The 18,036-nt window shown below is 42.5% G+C and overlaps 2 protein-coding genes across 3 annotated transcripts in view; both read right to left on the bottom strand.

Annotated features, from left to right (window-relative positions):
• Window positions 1–530: 530 nt before the first annotated feature.
• Window positions 531–9,335, bottom strand: fshr (follicle stimulating hormone receptor). Its single transcript, XM_034558334.1, has 13 exons — window positions 9,166–9,335; window positions 7,057–7,128; window positions 6,604–6,678; window positions 6,433–6,507; window positions 5,297–5,371; window positions 4,845–4,925; window positions 4,221–4,289; window positions 4,049–4,123; window positions 3,389–3,534; window positions 2,477–2,701; window positions 1,965–2,146; window positions 1,690–1,881; window positions 531–1,170 (listed from the first exon to the last, which is right to left on the bottom strand). Exons 1-13 carry the CDS (start codon window positions 9,333–9,335, stop codon window positions 721–723), a joined length of 1,887 nt encoding a protein of 628 aa, XP_034414225.1. The 3' UTR covers window positions 531–720.
• A 6,343-nt stretch (window positions 9,336–15,678) lies between these two features.
• Window positions 15,679–18,036, bottom strand: part of nrxn1a (neurexin 1a) — a 49,680-nt gene continuing 47,322 nt past the window's right edge. For both annotated transcript variants that reach the window (XM_034558384.1, XM_034558385.1), the window contains 2 exons: window positions 16,679–16,757; window positions 15,679–15,980 (listed from right to left, as the gene is read on the bottom strand). In XM_034558384.1, coding sequence (XP_034414275.1) covers window positions 15,679–15,980; window positions 16,679–16,757 — 381 coding nt within the window. The remainder of the gene's footprint in view (window positions 15,981–16,678; window positions 16,758–18,036) is intronic.

Here is an 18,036-nt window from a genome sequence, read left to right as displayed (position 1 = left end):
GTTTATTCAATTATCTGGAGACACTAGATGGATGGCAAGACGACGCAGGAAAGTAAAATGACTTTCCTCACCCTCCTCGACTCTTTCTACTTTGACTTGTGTTCTGATTGTTATGATGCAGTAAACTCCGACCCATCTGGCGTTCTAATCAAGGTAAAACAAACGCAAGGCATTATCTAGGACAGCTATTTGACCTAGATTTGGTCAAAGTATCTGCAGTTGTTATGTAGCTATCTTTACTTGGATTTCTGTACACACTCTACATACAGGAGAGTTTTCCCATGGGTCACATTGTTGAAGAAAGACTCCTGTGTGTTGTTGCAGGTCAGGGGCCAGGCCCGAAGAGTCATTGGCTGGTGTGCTGGCAACATATCGGACATACGTGAAAACACGCACAATTCAGTGTCATTAATGGGGTGTCATATTGATGATTTAGCAGTTTGTTCAGTGTCTCCAAAACATTTCATACGTGTTTTTCTTGTAACTTTAAGGTCGCATTGTATTCTGTCAATATCTCCAACAGACCTAAAAATAATTCTCTTTTTTTTGCTTTAGAAAAATAAGACTTCTGTGGAGAGAGAAATACCCTCCTGACAATCAAGCAAAAAGCCTGTATCTGTGGATTTTTTGAATGACAGTCAGCATTCTTGTTTCCTCATCTCGTCTTAAAGTATTGGCCAACAGCATCACATGGCTGCTCTTTGGAAATGTCCATGCCGGCTACTGACAGGAGGAACTCTCTGTCCGGTAAATCTGCGCCCGAGTTTTAAACAGGCCGAAGCGAGCCGTGAGGAGAAAGAAATCCCGCCTGAAGGTGCGCGTAAAGAAGGCGTACAGGAAGGGGTTGGAGCACGAGTTGATCGGGTAGAAGAGGACCAGCAGGATTTTGGCGTCTGAGACGCTGATGAGAGGGAGCTTGAGGGCGGCTGAGATGGCAAAGAAGGAGATGGGAGCCATGCAGACAAAGTCAGTGAAGATGAGGATGGCCATGCGTTGGGCCACGCGGGTGTCGGTGCGGGCCGGTGCAGACGAAGGGTTGCGGACGGTCAGGTAGATGCTGAGGTAACAGCCGCACACGCAGACGAAGGCCAGGATGTTGAGAAGGAGGAGAGACACCACGTAGACCTGAGACTCCAGAGACTCCACGTCCATGGGCAGGCAGATACTCACCTTCAACACAAACAAATACACACATTCAAATATCACACAGTGATTCAAGGACCTTGAATGTAATTTATTGACAAAAAAAAGGTGCAGAAAAAGTGCAGAGTTATGGACCAGTTAAACCCAAACTCTCAAAGGGTTTGTGGACAAATATACACCTACTAATACCTATATCTGCGCTTCTAAGACGAAAGAAAAAAACATTTCACTTACATATTCCAGTAATAAACAAAACCTGCGCTGCTTATTCACTTTCTTTAAAAACATATATGTTATATTAGACACTCGCAAACTGTGTGCAATGAAAGGCATTGCTTTGGAAATTCAGAAAATAAGTCTCCAATGAACAACACCATCCTACACATATAATGTCATACAAAGCGACACATTAAAAAAGCTGTTTTGCATATTTTAAGCATATTCCGACTGCAAAAGTACCCCCCCAAAACATAAGCAAATACCATGCAGTGAATTGTTGTCACAAGGAGTTGAATAGAGAGTGTGTGGTGCATTCAAAGCACTCACCTTGCCGTAGCTGCTGACCCCGACTGTGGGCAGCAAAGCGGCGATGGAGGAGAAGATCCAGCCGGACGTCATAACAATACATGCGTGTCTCAGGCAAAGTTTGCGGTCGAGCCGCAGAGCGTGTGTGATGGTGTGCCAGCGCTCCAGTGTGATCGCTGTTAGTGTGAATACTGACAGCTCACTGGCAAACACCTGTAATTCAAAGAAACATGGATATTTATGAGTATCGTTGTTATGTTTTATGTATGCAAAGGACTCCATGCACGCATACGCACCGTAAAGAAGCCCGCAGCACTGCAGCCCACGCCCGTCTGCCAGTCTATGGCGTCGTTGTAGTACTGCCCACGTGTGAGCATGTCCACAGTTGCTATGACGATCAGGTAGATGCCCATGCAGAGGTCAGAAAAGGCCAAGTGGCACATGAGGAAACGAGGGACAGTCAGTTTGGAGCGGCTGCCTGACAACGCCAGCAAACGGTGGGAAGAAAAAGGACAAAATAAATTCTTGGTGGCCCAAAAGCTGCTTTGTAAATAAGTATTAACAGTAAAACCTCATCAAGTTGGTATTCTATTGCGAAAGAGAATAAACCTTAGTGTTGCCGATGTGTGGAAACCTTATAATTCCAGTTTTGGAGAGAAGAAATGGAAGTAAATCCGAAAAGACATTTGTTTGTAAGCCAAAGCAAAAGCAAGGAACTGTAATAAGGAAGGAAATTAGGAAAGAAGGTAGAGTGGAAGAAAGAAAGAGAGAAAGAAGTTGAGTTAGTCATGATTGTCACATTTTATACCTAACAAGACCAGAAGTACCGCTGCGTTCCCCAGCAATGCGAGGATGGAGATGATCCAGATGAGGACACGTAGGGGGACATCAATCATGATGTCCCCACAGGGGTTAAACACATCTTCGGTGGGGCTGCAGGCGATGGTGGATGAGTTGGAGCAGCGCTCCTTTATGAAGTTACGGTCATCACCATCACCAGCCCCGGGCCTGGCGCACATGCTGTTCCACAACGTTCTAGCGCAACATACAAAGAGTGCACATACATCTATGAGGGGATTTCACCAAAAAGATTGGCCAGGATGATTTTGTTGTTGTTGTTGTTGTTGTTGTAATACTCATTTAAGCCACAAAAGAGTAAAGGGCACCGCAAACCCATTTTCTAAATGGATCTAACAGTATTCATGTTTTCTTTAAGGTGAGTTTTCATTTTTTCCAAAACAACATAAACTTTAGATCAGACTTAGAAAATGGATCACCTGTTTTTTGTTGTTGTTTATTTTTTACATGTTTTCCTCTTTATGACAACAAAACCTCAAGATAGTATTACTCTGTGAGTAATACTACAGTATTAGTTAATGGCAATCAACCCGCAAGAGAGTCACATTGAGAAATCAATATCAACATTTTTTAAAAACAAGCTAAAAATATGTATAATATATACTCCTGTCAGTCATTTATGATTTAATATTATGCTTTGTAATTGTCAATTAATTGTAAATATCCTACAATTTGAAAGTGTGTCCAATTCAGAGACAAAGAAGTTAAAAGCGGTGTGAAGTCACTTTGTTTGTTCACAAACAACGTGTGAGTGTTGAGTGCTGACAGGTGATTTGTGTTACTTTTGGTCAGCTTTTAAAATAATGCATGTGTGCGTACCCGTTTTTTTTCATTTTCTTGAAAGCGCAGCAGTGTGAGGAATAGGTCAGCTCAGCCTCGACCAGTTTGGTGAAGTGCTGCGGAGGAGGAAGTTTTTTCAGATTGAAGGCGGACTGAGCGATCAGCCTCTTGAGTCCACTGAGGATGTGCTTCTCCGGCAGCGAGCTGAGGGCCGTCTCGGAAATGTCCCTGCACAAACAACTACACGTTGGTATCTAATAGAGGAGTGGCAATCCATGTCATGTTTAACATATGTTTTGTTAATGTAATAGGCATCTGACCTATGATCAGTCCATAAAAGCTATTATTTTTGTTCTTTCTTTCTTTCTTAAAACACTGAAACTCAAATTTCCTGAGCAAAAAGGATTCATGGGAAGTGCAAACCGTTTGATTGCAAAGGGATTGCTGGGATGTGGCGTCACAAGACACGACAGCAATGACAGCCCGAGAGAAAAATAAATAAGGTTTCTGATTGCTACTACAATAGACATGGGTCCATTTTTGATTGAGGAATAAACAGGTGAAAAAAACCCCCATATCTCTCTCCACCACTCAATTTATTTTTTACCTGGAATCTGGCATGTTTCTAAGTGTTTCTGAGCCTCCCCACAAATGCTGCATTGTTTCTCATTTTCTCCTACTTTAATAAGTGATGATGAGGAGGGTGAAACAGGCGTGAGTTACTGTTGGGTGTCATTCTTACAGTAGCACCAACTCACTGGAACCCACAAAGGCGTTGGGATTGATGCGAGTAAGCCGTTTGTTTCCTCTTAGGAATCTAAGAGAGACAAATTAAATACGCGCAATGACTTTTTTTTTCTTCTTCTTTTCGGGTAAATCTTCTGTTTGTTATCGTGTCTCATCCTGTGACTCACAATCTCTTCATCTTTATGCCGTTGAAGGCGTCGCTTGCCACCTCCTCGATGCCATTTCTGGTGAGCTCACTGTCATTAGAAAGAGAAGCCAAAGTACAGTCATGTGGCTCCAACACCAACAATTCACAACAATTACTTCTCTGAACTACCAAAGCTAATTTTAGTGTGTGCAGTGCTAAAACTGACTAAAACTGCACGAGTACACAGAAAAAAAACACACCAAATAAATGGTTTATTATTATTATGTACGGTTTCCTTAGAGACCTTGAAATCTGTCGGCAAACTACATTTGTTTTGACATTTGGCAGTATATTCAGATTTTTACTAAACTGAAAAGTAGTAATGCCACAATTTAAAAGTACTCCATTATGAGCCCTGCATGAATTTTTTTAATCAAGAAATAGTTCAATATTTTAGGAAATACACTTTTTTTGCAGAGACATTGATCGGACGTATATTCTCCAGAATGACTGCTTGTGATACGAGAAAGAAAACATTGTCTACCACAAGTTTAATTAAAAAATGTAAGTAAAAGAGCATTTCCGGGGAGCATTCGTCATCGGGCATGTGGGAGCTGTGTGAGGGTGGCGCATGTGCTCCAAAAATAAATGATGGATCTCTTACATCTGGTTGATAGTTTGAGTGCAGAGGCCTCTGAAGGCATTGGCAGGAACTTCCTTTATGTGGTTGTTCTCCTGCAGGCGACTAAGCAGCACATAGATAATAAAAAAAACACACGCTTAACAACACACACTGAGAAGTACGTAAATAAGTAGAAAAACAGCAGATATGTGAATGTTCAAATATGCTACAATCCCCTTTAAATAAACGTCCTATTTGAAGCTGGTAGATGTCAGATGGGAGACAGTTTGAAGATGGGTTTTCAGAGGCTGGAGATGAGGGACGTGTGTTCCTAATGTTCTGTAAGGACGACTCAGTGCACAGGTTGTAACTGCAGTGTGATGTCTTCAGGGCATATTTAGGTATGTGTGCAATCCAATAGCCTATGTGTGTTCAAGTACGAACAATTGTGTGTGGGTATTTGTGGTTCATTTGTACGTTGTGTTTATACCTACAATATAAAGCCGCCGACTGTGGATTGGATCTTGGACAAGTTTGGAAACGTTGTCAGTCCAGTGTTGGAGATGGTCCTGTGATGTGCAGATTAACCACCAAATGTTACTACGTGCACACTGCAACCCTCTGGGCAACTGATGCTGCAGTGAGCAATCAGACCACGTCACATTCGTGGTATTAACAGAGATACACAATTAATAAGTGAAGAGATTCCATCACAAATCAAACAAATGAATAATTCAAAGAGCTCCTTGTTTGAAATGAATGTTCCACAATCAATAGGTTTGAAATCTGTGACTGATTATTCAGAGCTGGGACAAAACACAAAGAATTAACTCGATTGCTTTAAAACAAGCGAGTCAGCGAACAAGCTGACTTTCAGCTCGCATGATATGTACCATGTTCAGCATCTTAGTTTAGTTTACTAGCTACAATTTGAATAACTGAAAGGCTAGCTGAATAAATTCATATCTCACAATTGTTACATTTCAGTTATTCTGTCTATACCCTCTCTACATAATCCATACATGTCTCAAAAGTAATCAGATAGACTTTTTGTTATTTCTTTTTATGAAGTATTGAATGGCTTCCTTTTCGTATTGAATCCTCTTTTTATTAAACCTTCATTTAAATCTTAAAAAAAAGAAATAATAATTACACCAGATTCCAGAAAGTATTTTTTAAGGGGTTTGTTGTGGATATTTGTTAGAATAAAATATGAAATATTTGAGATGAAACTCAACATATAATTTGTGTCCTTGTTTAAAAGTGAAATAGTTAGTAGCAATATTAATAATGGTAATTCTTCTCCATAAACCGCTCCGTGTATCTGTCCCAGTTTTCACAAATTGGGACAAACATAACTATAACAGTTATGTTTGTAAATGATTTTATTACGGTTAGCTTGAGACTGTTTTCAAAAGATATAACAAATCAAATGTAGTATTTTATTTGTTTGTTATGGATATCTTTAACATGCCGGAAATGATAGACAATGAATTTTGTGGAAAAAACATTTTCGAATTAAATTTAAAAAAAAAAAGATGTCTCTGAGTGGGAGGCCCTTCAGAAGTCGGCCTGTCACCCAAGAAGAAGAAGGTATTCCCACGCCACTGCACTCTCACTGGGTACTTACAGACGCTGTAGTTTCACGATGTTCTTGAATGCATCTTGGTGGATGTCTCTCAGGTGTTTCGACTTTGTTATCTCTCTGAAAAGAAGTCATGTATTCATTAATACAAACAAGCGGTTTGACTGCACACTCACAGGGTTTCACCACTGCCGACATCCCGCCACTTATACTCACATACTGCTGAGTTCAGGGAGATCAGAGAATGCAAAAGCCCCGATGCTCGTCAACGCGACATTCTCAGAGATGAAGCTAAGGGAAACCCAAATGTGTAAAGAAGCAAAGGACATTCATATCAGCTGTCAGGCTTTTTTCTTGTTTTTCATTAGTGTAACTATGATTCAATCTCACATAGTTACTCTGAAGACATTGCATTACTTTTAATACTCCAGCGTTATGCAACGCATATAGAATTGAGTTAAACACAAAACTGTATTAAACTCCCATTCTTTAATTTGGAGGAATAAAACCACAGGCAGAGAGAAATGTACCGGTGAGACTCGATCACTTCCGCTCTGTTTGGATGATCTTGAGTGTTTTCGCCTCCGTTCATTATGCTCCACATCAAAGATTAAAGAAGAACGACATTCATGTTTAATTAATGTTTAATCTAAACAACATGACACTTACAGTTCCCTGAGATGCTGCAGGCTGGTGAAGGCGCCGTGGGAAATCCTAGTGATCTGCGTCTTCACGACTTCCCTGTTGGTGAAGAAAGGACCACTCACGTCTCACAAGGATGTAATCACTGAAGAGAAATCTTAACAAAGTCATTCGTGGCCATTTTAGTTGTGTGGGGTGGCGGCGACGTGAGGTGGGATCCTGTCACACGTGGCCTGAATAACAGATCAGCGAATCCACGACCAGTATTTTCTCACTCGTGTCGGGGATTTTATTTTTCATGCACAAAGGTTTGTGGACCGAATGCCTCTAGATAAAGATCTCCAGCTTTATTTTGCACCCGGTGTAACTTGTGCATCACATCTGAAATGGCCCTCCGGTGCTGCACACTTGTAAAATATCCCCACTGTTCCTGAGCCTTGACCTTCGAGCAGAACAGAGCAGATGAGAACACACACATCGCAGGCTGGGAGTTCACTGAACTTCTCTCGGGATCGGACGCTATACTTCTGCCACAAAGTACGTCCTCGTCTCTGTGTGTGTGTGTCTCTGTCGGCTAGATTTGTGAGTAAGATTACGTGCATCTGTATTTCACAAGTTCATGTTTATGCTGCAATCTTTATGCGGAAGCCCCCCCCCCCCCCCCCCTCTCTTTCTGGCCTTGAGATTCCTTCAAAACCTTTCAAGGGCCAAAACAACAGGTCAGTGTTTTAAACGCAGCTCCGTGCCACTTTGTCAAAAACACCTAAACCGACCTTCAATCAACACCTCCATAACTTTCAAAAGAATAAATACGATGTCCTTCTTTGAAAGTTTGATATTTTAGGAAACAAGATTTTCTCGCCTCACCTGGTTTAATATGGCCAGTAACTTAAGGTGACCAATGTTAGTTCATCTATTTGAACTACTTTTATTCTTACTTTTAGGACTCATCCCGTAATTGTTTGAATTGTAATTGTGCACCGCGTGCGGATAAAACAATGAATTAATCCTATGATGCCATGGCGCCCTAAAAATACTTGCCCCATGAACTTACTTTTTTTTTTTTAGATGAATGAACTTCCAAGTACGAAGAATAGTCCTCATCATTAGGTCCTAAAAGTTGTAAAATGCACTATTCTGAATCCGGAGTGAAGAAAAGGCATTCGTGAGAAACACTGAATGGAGATTTAACTTTTGTTTGTTTACAAGAAAACTCTACAGGGCACCTTTAATCTGTGGGAACTTTAGAAAGCTTTGGTTACGCTGGCAGTCATTGAACCCCCCCCCCCCAAAGAATTCAGTGTAAAATTCAGCCAGGAGGAGATGAGCCAGGATTATAGAGGAACGTCTAAATGCTTATGCACGCTCATGGGATGTGATATTGAATTGTGTGCATGCAATGCTCCCTGAAGCTTTATCAGTGTAGGATGATGACTATTTTGGGATGAATTCTCTGAAATATTGATATATGTCACTTGTAGTGTCCCACACTGAGAAGAGGGACCCTACATTGATATAACACATGAACATCATAATAAGGAGTACTACTCTGACCTTCTAATGTCTGTAAAAACAACAGATGGTTGATTTTAAGGGAGACTACAAATATATAACAGAACGCCTGCATACAAAAAAAAAGAAGGAAGAATGGAGTTTGAAAAACACGGGCACTTACCAAAGAAGCCTTTTGAGTTGCATTATGGGAAATGTAGTATCCAGTGTTTTTAGAGCATGACCTGTACCAGAGGCTAAAAGTCAAGATATCTTGGCTTCTACTGGTTCCATTGTGGCCCATCTTTTTCAAAAGCCCCACAACAATGAACACAATAAAACACAACACCCAATTATGCTGTTACGAAAAAAACATCAAACATACAGGAATGAGTCCAAAGAATACAATGTTGACATTTCTACACCGTTTCCAACAAGAAGAGGAACTCAAGAGCCATGCAGCTTCGATGTCACATTAACGTCGCCGGAAATTTCCAAACTAATCCTCTGAGGTGCCGGCAAGTAAACATTCAACAACATTGCTCCCAACTGTGCTGCAGATATATATATATATATATATATATATATATATATATATATATATATATATATATATATATACGTGTGCATGAACTATGTACTTACAGGCATTGCGTGTCGTTGGAGATGTTGGAGGGAATCTCTGTGTCCCTGAAGCCCAGTTTGTTGCAGGCGGTCTCAACTCCAGGTTTAATATCCATCTCAGTGCCACGCGCCGACGCCGCTGCCGTCTTCACCCCCACGAACATTAACACGATCAGAGTCGTCACTGTCATCGCTGCAGTCCGTTGATCAAAGTCCAGGTTGTTGTATTCTTTAGGCTTTTCAAATCCCCTCGTTTTGTCTTTACCTTCCCACTCTGGTCTGTTTACGTCTCTCTATCTACCACGTGGTGTTTTACATGTTGACAGGTCTTCCACCAGAGATCACATTCCACATTTGAGATGAATGTTTTTTTTGGCCCGTTTGTCCGTCGTTGCACTCTGGAGTGAGTGACCGCCGGGTCGAAGAGAGAAGAAGAAGATATATATATATATACACGTGAGGCGCTCTGGTGCCTTGTGCCATGCAGTGGTGAACAACAGGGGTGGGACTGGGTAAAAAGCTCTATGGGTGTATGAGGATGTAGGAGGTCTCTGCTGGGTTGTGTGTGTGTGAGTAAAAAGCACCAGATCCTGATAGGATGTTGCGATAGAGACAATTATTTTCAAATATCTGTTTCCACTGTTTATTCATTCCACGTTGACACTTTATATATCTTCTTCAAAGCAAAACAGACACACACTCCAACAGGGTTGACATTTGCACAAGAGCACAACGTATAAAATGTCTTATTCAAAACACATTTAAAAATCATACACTCTAAAATAGTACAAACGTGAACTCACTTCTTCCGCCGCTGAGCGAGAACCTTTTGGTGGAACCGAGTTTGTATTATTTGGCTTTAATATGTCATGAACCCTAAAAACTGTCAACATCATGTAACGCTAGATAACGAGTTAGCCTAAAAGGTTTTTAGCCAACATCCTAATGCTAAAGAAGGTTAGCTATATAGCTAATAATGAAGAAAGATACATTAATCACTCACATTAACATTTTGAATAATAAGTCCAACTCTTTCTTCCATCGTGGTGCTGGTGTGGTGTCTCTGAAAGACCAAGTGGGAGTTAAAGAAATATTATAATATTTTTTTTTTTTTATAATCCGTGTTGAATTGAATTACCAACACTATTATCTATTGCTGAATTCAGTTATATTTTTTGGAGGCTCCTCTGTTTTTAAATTACTTTTCAATTTGTAATAGTTTGTCGTTGTTTTTTGGTAAGTAAATCTGGATTAATTACAGTTTAGGAGTAAATAATACAGACATCAGGGAGTATGTTATTTCTCGTTGATTGATTTCTTTTTAGCTTCAAAGTCACGTCAACAAACGGAAAAAAAAGAAGAATTATGGGGAACAGGCGTGAACCTGTTTTGTCTCCTGCCTCATATTTGTGTTGAAAGATGAGCACACTTTGATAGCGATGGACATAATATTCTTTTCTGCTGCACTCCCCACACGTCAGCAGGACAGCCAGCTTGCAAGGACACTCTCTGCAGTCACACACACACACACACACACACACACACACACACACACACACACCCACACACACACACACACTTATGACACAAACAAAATCTTTCATTTGACATGTTCTCCTTTATACATCTTCAGCTTCTTCTCTCTACACTTATCCTCTTGTGTTGAAACATAAATGCTTGAGGTGTGCTGTGGGAACTTGATGTGGATGAACCGAGCTCGTTATGATTTATTCCAAAGCAGGAAGAAAAACGCAGCCTTGAGCGCTTGACACGACCACACACACACACACACACACACACACACACACACACACACACACACACACACACTCAAGCACTCTCCCACAGTTTTGCCTATACACACGGCACGGAAGAAACAAAAGGAGAGAAAGAAAGACGGGGAGATCGAGGCTGACCAAGGCAGCTGCGCGAAGGAGTGAAAATGAAGGGCTGAGGAAGAGGAAGATCCACCTGTGTGCAGGTGGACGTGCCGATACATGATGTGCATCTGTTGATGAGTGGTTTGCTGATTGCTCTGCACCTGTGCGCGGGAGCTGTGGATGAAAATATGAAGTCGTTTTTTAACTACATGCTGCAGAATGCAGCTGTGCAGGCAGCCCGTTAAGGCGGTCACGTTCCTGAGGCCCTCGAGAGCACATTTCCATTCACAGAGAGATCGTGGGGCACTTTCACGGAGCACAGACATCATTCATGTTAGTAGACCCACCTGGGGGTGGCAGACATTTATACAGCACGATACAGCGTATCTCTAAAACTAATCACCAAATGCTTGTGTCACCTGCACTTTAAAACACATTTGAATACGTATCTCCTACAGTGAAAGATAAGGAAGTTCTCTCGGCAGTTTTCATCCATCCACGTTTTGTTTTTCCCGGTGCGAAAATGAGCCTTTTGGCCTTATTGGACTGTGTAAACGTAAATGTTGTTGTTGACTCAATGTAACGAAAAAGGCCGTCTTCGAAGCAGCCCGTTTTGACATGTCGGAGCAGGTGTCACTCAGGTGTATTTGATCAAACTAATCATGGATCTATTTAGGGTGCCACCATGCACAATACCAGGGCCTTGACCCACCTTAATGCAGGGTCATAATTCATGTTAATAATTACACCTGAGTCAAAATGGCCGCTGTGAAAAAGGGGCCTACTGGCCACCCAGTGAGCCCTGGAGTTGTTTCTTGTTTACCCTCTGAATACAGCAGGGCCGTGTCTTTATCGGAGCCGATGCGGTCAAGGACAGCACAGCGGCAGACGGCTACAGCCCAACACAGGCCTTTTGTTGAGCACGGACGCTTCAAAGCAAAAAGAGAAGACGAGCAGCGAGGGAACAAGATGCTCGGGAGGTGTTTGTTGAAATAGCTTCGCTCACCTGAGGACGCACGCTCAGCCCTGCAGTCTCGGGGCTCTTTCATCCGGCAAACAGCAACTCTGCAGAGACTTATTCACCACTCGCAGTCGTACTTCAAAGCCCTGTGTGGTGTGTGCGAGGGGGTCTTTATGTGTGTCTCCTGTCCCAGTTAGACTCAGTGGGACTTGGAGGATAAGGTGCAACTTTCCTTACTTTATAGAGCAAGCGGTGACAGGGAATAGGAGACATGTTTGGGAAACCGCAATGTGGAGACAGTTTGTTGGGAGCAGGTAGTTAAAGGACTATTTCTGTAAGCTGTGAAGATCAGCACCACGATCAGCTGGTTTTTGTTTACCAATAAAGGGGCGACGACAATTCATTTTCATTAACGATTAATCTACCAATTATTTTCAACTCTTAATGGAAATGTGGAATTATATTTCTGCTACAAACTTTAAAATAATTCGTATTTGTTCTTCAAACAATGCAGCAATTTAATTAGCGTTTATATATGTCAGTCTTTGATTAGATAAGCAAGCAAAGGCCAATGTATGGACGCTATTCTGTGCTCACAAAGTCATTAAACTTTGTGAAAATGAAAGGTTCATATTTCGAATAGAAGCTGTTGTCTTGGATACGGCTTTGTCTTAGAATAAATAAAGCACATCTCAAGATTTCTTTCTTCACAAGGACCGATGAATAGAAAATGCTGACTAGTGGAACAATTTGACGATTATCCGACTAATTCTTTCCCAAATATACTGTATATGTTTTTACCTGCATCTCTAAATCAAACTAGTTAATATGTGGTATGGTGTTTGTTAAGTGCATTAAGATAAGTATTTAAAATAAAGGTGCACAACATGGGGGTAAAAACATAAGGTAAACCCTTCATAAAACGACTAATTGTCATTTTCCAACTTCTGTTTTTGTCCAGATGAAACAAACGAGATTTGACATGCTAATCAGTGAGCTGTGTATCCAACAGACATACATGACAATGGTATTAATATAACTCTCCACCAGAAAGCAAATATGTGTCTTTTCCACAAGGTTGAACTATTCGTTTAAGCTCTGCTTTCTAACACAATACGAGTTATTTTAGTTTGTCACATTGGCCACTTGTCTGCTCTCATGGCCGACGGGAACCGGACACAGTGTTTCTGTCTGCAAGTGAACGGGGAGCAAACAACAACAAACAAACAAACAAACGCACTCCAGGCTCACTTGGGTAATATTTTATTTACTCATTAATCTTCAAAACTATTTTTCATAATAAATTTCCACTTTATGTTCATCAAAGAACCGTAACAATAAAAATAAAAGAAAAATACTGTAGAAAAATTGTACATATAGAAAATAAACATGGTTAATGAACACCTAGATGTAGAATCCCATTGATTGAGACGCCTCCTTTTTGTTTCAGATGGCAACACAACAGAGATAGAGGGGAAAGAAAGCGATAGACACGGAGGCACTGGGAGGGCAGATAGGGAAACATACTAAACAAGGGAAAACAAGAGAAGAGAGGAAAAGGAGGTCAAGGCCAGTTGAGGATGGACAGAATAAGGGCATATGTTAAGTTCATTTTATACTTTGAAATCCCACACAAAGTCCCTTTCATGTCCTTTCTTGCTCTCCAGCATTTTGCATGCATCTGTCTGGTTGGCTACCTTGCTTGGAAGATCTGCAGGGGCTTGTTTTGAGCTATCACGGGGCTACGATCCTTGAGCTGTAGAGGGCTCAGACGCTGCAGAAGTGTCCGTAAACAGATAATAACACTGGAGCCCAGAACACCCATCTGTCTGAGCCGCGTCGGTCACGTCGTGAACGTTGATAAATCAGTCAACTAATAGCATGAAGACGAAAAGGACGCAAAGAGAAAGAGAGAAAAAGGGGGAGAGAGACAATAAAAATCAAAAGCAACTCAGGTTGTCATATAATCAATGACATCATGAATTGGACTTTTCTATCTATTAGCAACACATGGTGACATTTACTTTGTCCTGTTTTGATTCTTTTCCTCGGCTGGTTTTTGCAGCCCCCCCCAAACAAAAAGAAAGGTGGTTGGTTAGAGCAGGTATAGTGGGCGTGGCCTATACGACATCAGGCTATAAAAGAGGACGTGGCGTGCGGTGGGTGCACGCGTCCAGGCTGTTGCGCCGGAGTTACACTGCAACCCCGCAACAACCCCGTTTCCGTCCTCCTGGTCCTCTTCCTCTTCCTCTTCCTCCTCCTCCTCCTCCTCCCACAAACACACCTACCACCTCCGGACTTATGAGTGGGACACTCCACCACTTCACGGCACGGCTCAGAGACTCAGGCATGCAGCACACTCGAGATGGTCCCACTTTGTCAAACGAGGATTTGAACTGAGAGTCGACTCAAGAGATTAAATCGTGGTGGAATCCCACAGGCTAAAAAACCGCTTTGAAAAGCCAAGGTGGTAGGTTTATGATGGTTGTGCGTCACGGTGTAACCTCTGGAGTTTCAACGCGGTATAAATCACACGGAGTAAGATAATTCACGTGCAATAAGACACCCCCCCCCCCCCCCAATCCCTTTCCCAAAGGGTCTATTCTGCCCAAATGTTCTTCGTATTCATCATTATCATTGCAATAACAATTACCATAATGATCGTTGTCCTTTTCACCAGTCTTCTTGTATAGTCTTCAGTGTCAGTTATGAAGATATGGTGGGTCTTTAGCATTGCAGGTACGTGTATGTCTGCAGGTTTAGATTGTTTATGTTCATGTGTGTGCACGTGTGCTGTGTGTATGTGTGTGTGTGCGACACCGCAGTCATGCACGACTGGTGTCTGTAGGTAGCATCTGAAGTCTCAAGTATCCTGTCCAGGAAAATATCTCTCAGTTTTCCACTGATTTCACATTTGTGATTTACAGGGTGCCGTAAAACATCAGCACCATCCATTACATTACCGGCACCAGCCACGCCTCTGCCTATTCACTCGTACGTCACCGTCTCTATGGCTACACCCTGATTCCCTGTCCCGTCGCTCGGGGTAAGACTTGGACCGTGAGTGTGCTTTGTTTCTTCAGCATCCTCATGCGCTTCAGCGAGTCCCATCTGCTGACGAGCAGGAAGGCCAAGAAGCTTGGAAGAGACACTTAGTGTTCGTCTTGGTGCTTTTACACCATCTTGGTTCTGCTCCGCCTCTCGCTCGGCACGCTCAGTCTGCCGTGTGCTTCACTTAAAAGTCTTCCTTGAACTCTCCCGAGTCCAACGCGAGAGGTCCCAATGTCTTTTTTTAAAATCTGGCTGGCCCCAAAATGGTTCTTAACTGGTAGTTGAACTGGTGCTTTTTTATCGTTTGGAATGGTGTTTATGTTCATAAAATCAGCCTCTCACAGAGGCTCTGCTCATTGGTAAATACTGTACAATAAGGGTCCATGCCCTTGGGCCAGTCCGTACATGTGTCTGTGTATGTTTGTGCTTAAATGTATGTGTGCTTGAACGTGTGTATGTTTGTGCTTGCCAGCATGTGTGCAGATGTGATTATTGGAGAGTAAACATTAACATCAGCATGTCTATGTCAGTGTGTATGTGTGTATTTTTTCTTTTTTTTTGGAGAATATATCTATTTATGTACATATACCGTTATATATAAAGGTGTATGCGTATATGTCTGCATGTTGGACGTCCTCCGCCTCAGACGTAGTACTCCTTGTCTTTGTTCTTCTTGTTCTTGGAGATCTTGGTGATCCCCAGCGGCTTGTCCTTGGCGCTGCCGTTGGGCTGTGTGGCTGAGTTGCTGATGTAGTTGCGGCTCTCGTCCACGTGGTAGGAGCCCTCGTCGCGGTTGCGGTACTTGTACATGGCGTAGAGGAGGATGAGGATGCAGAGGGCCGCGGCAGCCACGATGCCCACCACCATACCAGTGGTGCTGCTGCTTTCCCGAACCACCTCGGATGGAACTGGGAACACCTTCACCTCCGGCAGGGGAGGGCGGGCTGTGAGGGGAGAGGGGGAGGCAAGTGATGTTACAGCACAGTTTACGGCACGCATTATTTATTTGTACTACATGCCAGGTTGATGGTTGGAGGGCTGGAGCGAGAAGATACAATGCATCATTATGATGAATTATTTGACGTGCTTCTTGCATAATGATACTTGCTGGCAAGGGAAGGCTGCAGCTTAGAGCCAAAACTATTTACATATGATCACATAATGTTCACATAATGTGTTGAGAGGAGGGCCAGAGCACAGGTGCACATTATATCACTTTTATTACATACATTTGACGCTTTATGACAAGCAAGGGCTGCAGAGTGGTGATGCACAGTATGACGCCATATACAATGATTGTTGTGAAATGATTTGCATGGGAATTCTATGCGTGGGGTAGAGTGAGGGGAAAAGAAAAAAAAGGGGAAAAAAAGGGAAAGAAACTGCTGTAAAAAAAAGATTAAATAAGGGATAAGGGGAGGGGAGGGTAAGAGATGAAGATGACGATTAGGGAGTGGATGGAGAGTGTTAGGGGATGCCTTGAGGCAAAAACCTAAGTAGAAATTAAAAATGAATTGTCGCGGGCGACCAAGCGGCAGGAACGAGCTAAGGGTTTCGGGATTGTGGTGAACACATGAAGAAAAAACACGACCTTCGAAGAGGCAGTGTGATGTGAGTAGTTGTGCGGGAGGGGTAGTCTCACCTGAACTGGGGTCACAGGGGTCAATGTCTTCGTCGTCGCTGGGACACTCAGCTGACGCCACCAGCAGGTCGTCTGCCGACTGCGGAGAGAGGGTACAGAAAACAGTAGGAACTTGAACACACGTATATAGACACAAACACTCCTCAGCCTGTGCTCCACACCCCTTCTGTTTATTTTTGTGTGAGCGCACAGCACCGATCCATCGCCCACTCGTTTTCCAGTTTGCCACCAACACTTTGGCTGTTACGGCCCCCGGCGATGGCAGCCGGCCAAAACTAGAGCACCAGCGAGAGAAGAAGAAAGGCGGTGGGAGGAGAGAATCATTGAATTGTGTTTAAAGTCACGAGGGGACAGTCAGTTATCATCTTCTACTCTCTTGACCATCCCCTTCTTAGTTCTGTTGAAGCCTTTCCATCTCCCACACCTCCCTGCTTCCCTCTGTTCTGCTCTCTCCATCTGATATTGGCTGTAGGAGTTGCGCAGAATGTGAAGCCAAAGAGAGGAATAAATTCAACCCCCCCCCCAGTTTTCCTTAAATATATATATATATAAAATATTCCTGTCATGCACATAATTTGAATCTCCTTAATTTAACTCTATAAGCACAATGTCAATAACCCACTTAGGTTCACCCTCTCACCTACATCAACCAAGTAATATCTCATCAATTGCTTATTCTCCGTGCCTCGCTACCTCTGAGAAAGACGCCCTTTTTTTCTTCTTCTATCCATCCTTGCTCCTCCTGTTGCCATGGCAACTCTTAAGTTCAGGCTGTTAAAAATGATGGGGAATAAAAAAAAAAAAAGGAGTGTGCACCCTCAGTGGGGACCTGTGCATTGATTTGCCATTCTAACCAGGGTATGAGGAGGAGGAGGAGGAGTGAAAGATAGGTGGATGGAGAAAAGGAATTTCAGGGGAATATTGTAGAAAGAGAGAGTATGGAAGACAGGATAGGAGGAGGACTTCAAAGTGCTGCGGTCTTTACTTAACACCGTGCTAATGTGTCCCGCATATTTATGAACTCCTGTTAAACATCGCCCGCCCTGACGCTTCGACATGAGCGATGTGAATGTGTGTGTGTTTTAACCACACTGGGCGCTCAGAGCCAGCACTAAATTAAAATTGGATTGTGATGCATTGCAGTAAATGTTAGTAACCCACAGAATAAAAGAAGAGAGAGCAGAGCTATAAAAGAGATCTCGATGCAGATATCAACCAGCCCAGAACATTAATTAAGCTTTTTTCTTTGTCCTTGGTTTCTTTATTTCCTTGCTCCTCATCGTTGTAAGAACATATTACATAAGGTTAGAGGAGCAAGCACACAGTTTATTCATCTGAAAAATCCCGCACTGGCTTTG

Source organism: Cyclopterus lumpus, chromosome 19, assembly GCF_009769545.1.
Source record: "Cyclopterus lumpus isolate fCycLum1 chromosome 19, fCycLum1.pri, whole genome shotgun sequence".
Classification (NCBI taxonomy): Eukaryota; Metazoa; Chordata; class Actinopteri; order Perciformes; family Cyclopteridae; genus Cyclopterus; species Cyclopterus lumpus.
Note: the sequence above shows the minus strand (reverse complement) of the source record. Positions and strands in the feature narration are given on the sequence as shown.

Excerpts from the sequence above, each read along its gene's own strand:
- fshr (XM_034558334.1), bottom strand. The coding sequence starts at position 9,335 with ATGACAGTGACGACTCTGATCGTGTTAATGTTCGTGGGGGTGAAGACG. Across the intron at positions 2,702-3,388 it reads GGTCGAGGCTGAGCTGACCT|CGTTGTGGAACAGCATGTGC; the intron begins ATTCCTCACACT and ends GTTGCGCTAGAA. Across the intron at positions 1,171-1,689 it reads GGGTCAGCAGCTACGGCAAG|GTGAGTATCTGCCTGCCCAT; the intron begins GTGAGTGCTTTG and ends TTTGTGTTGAAG.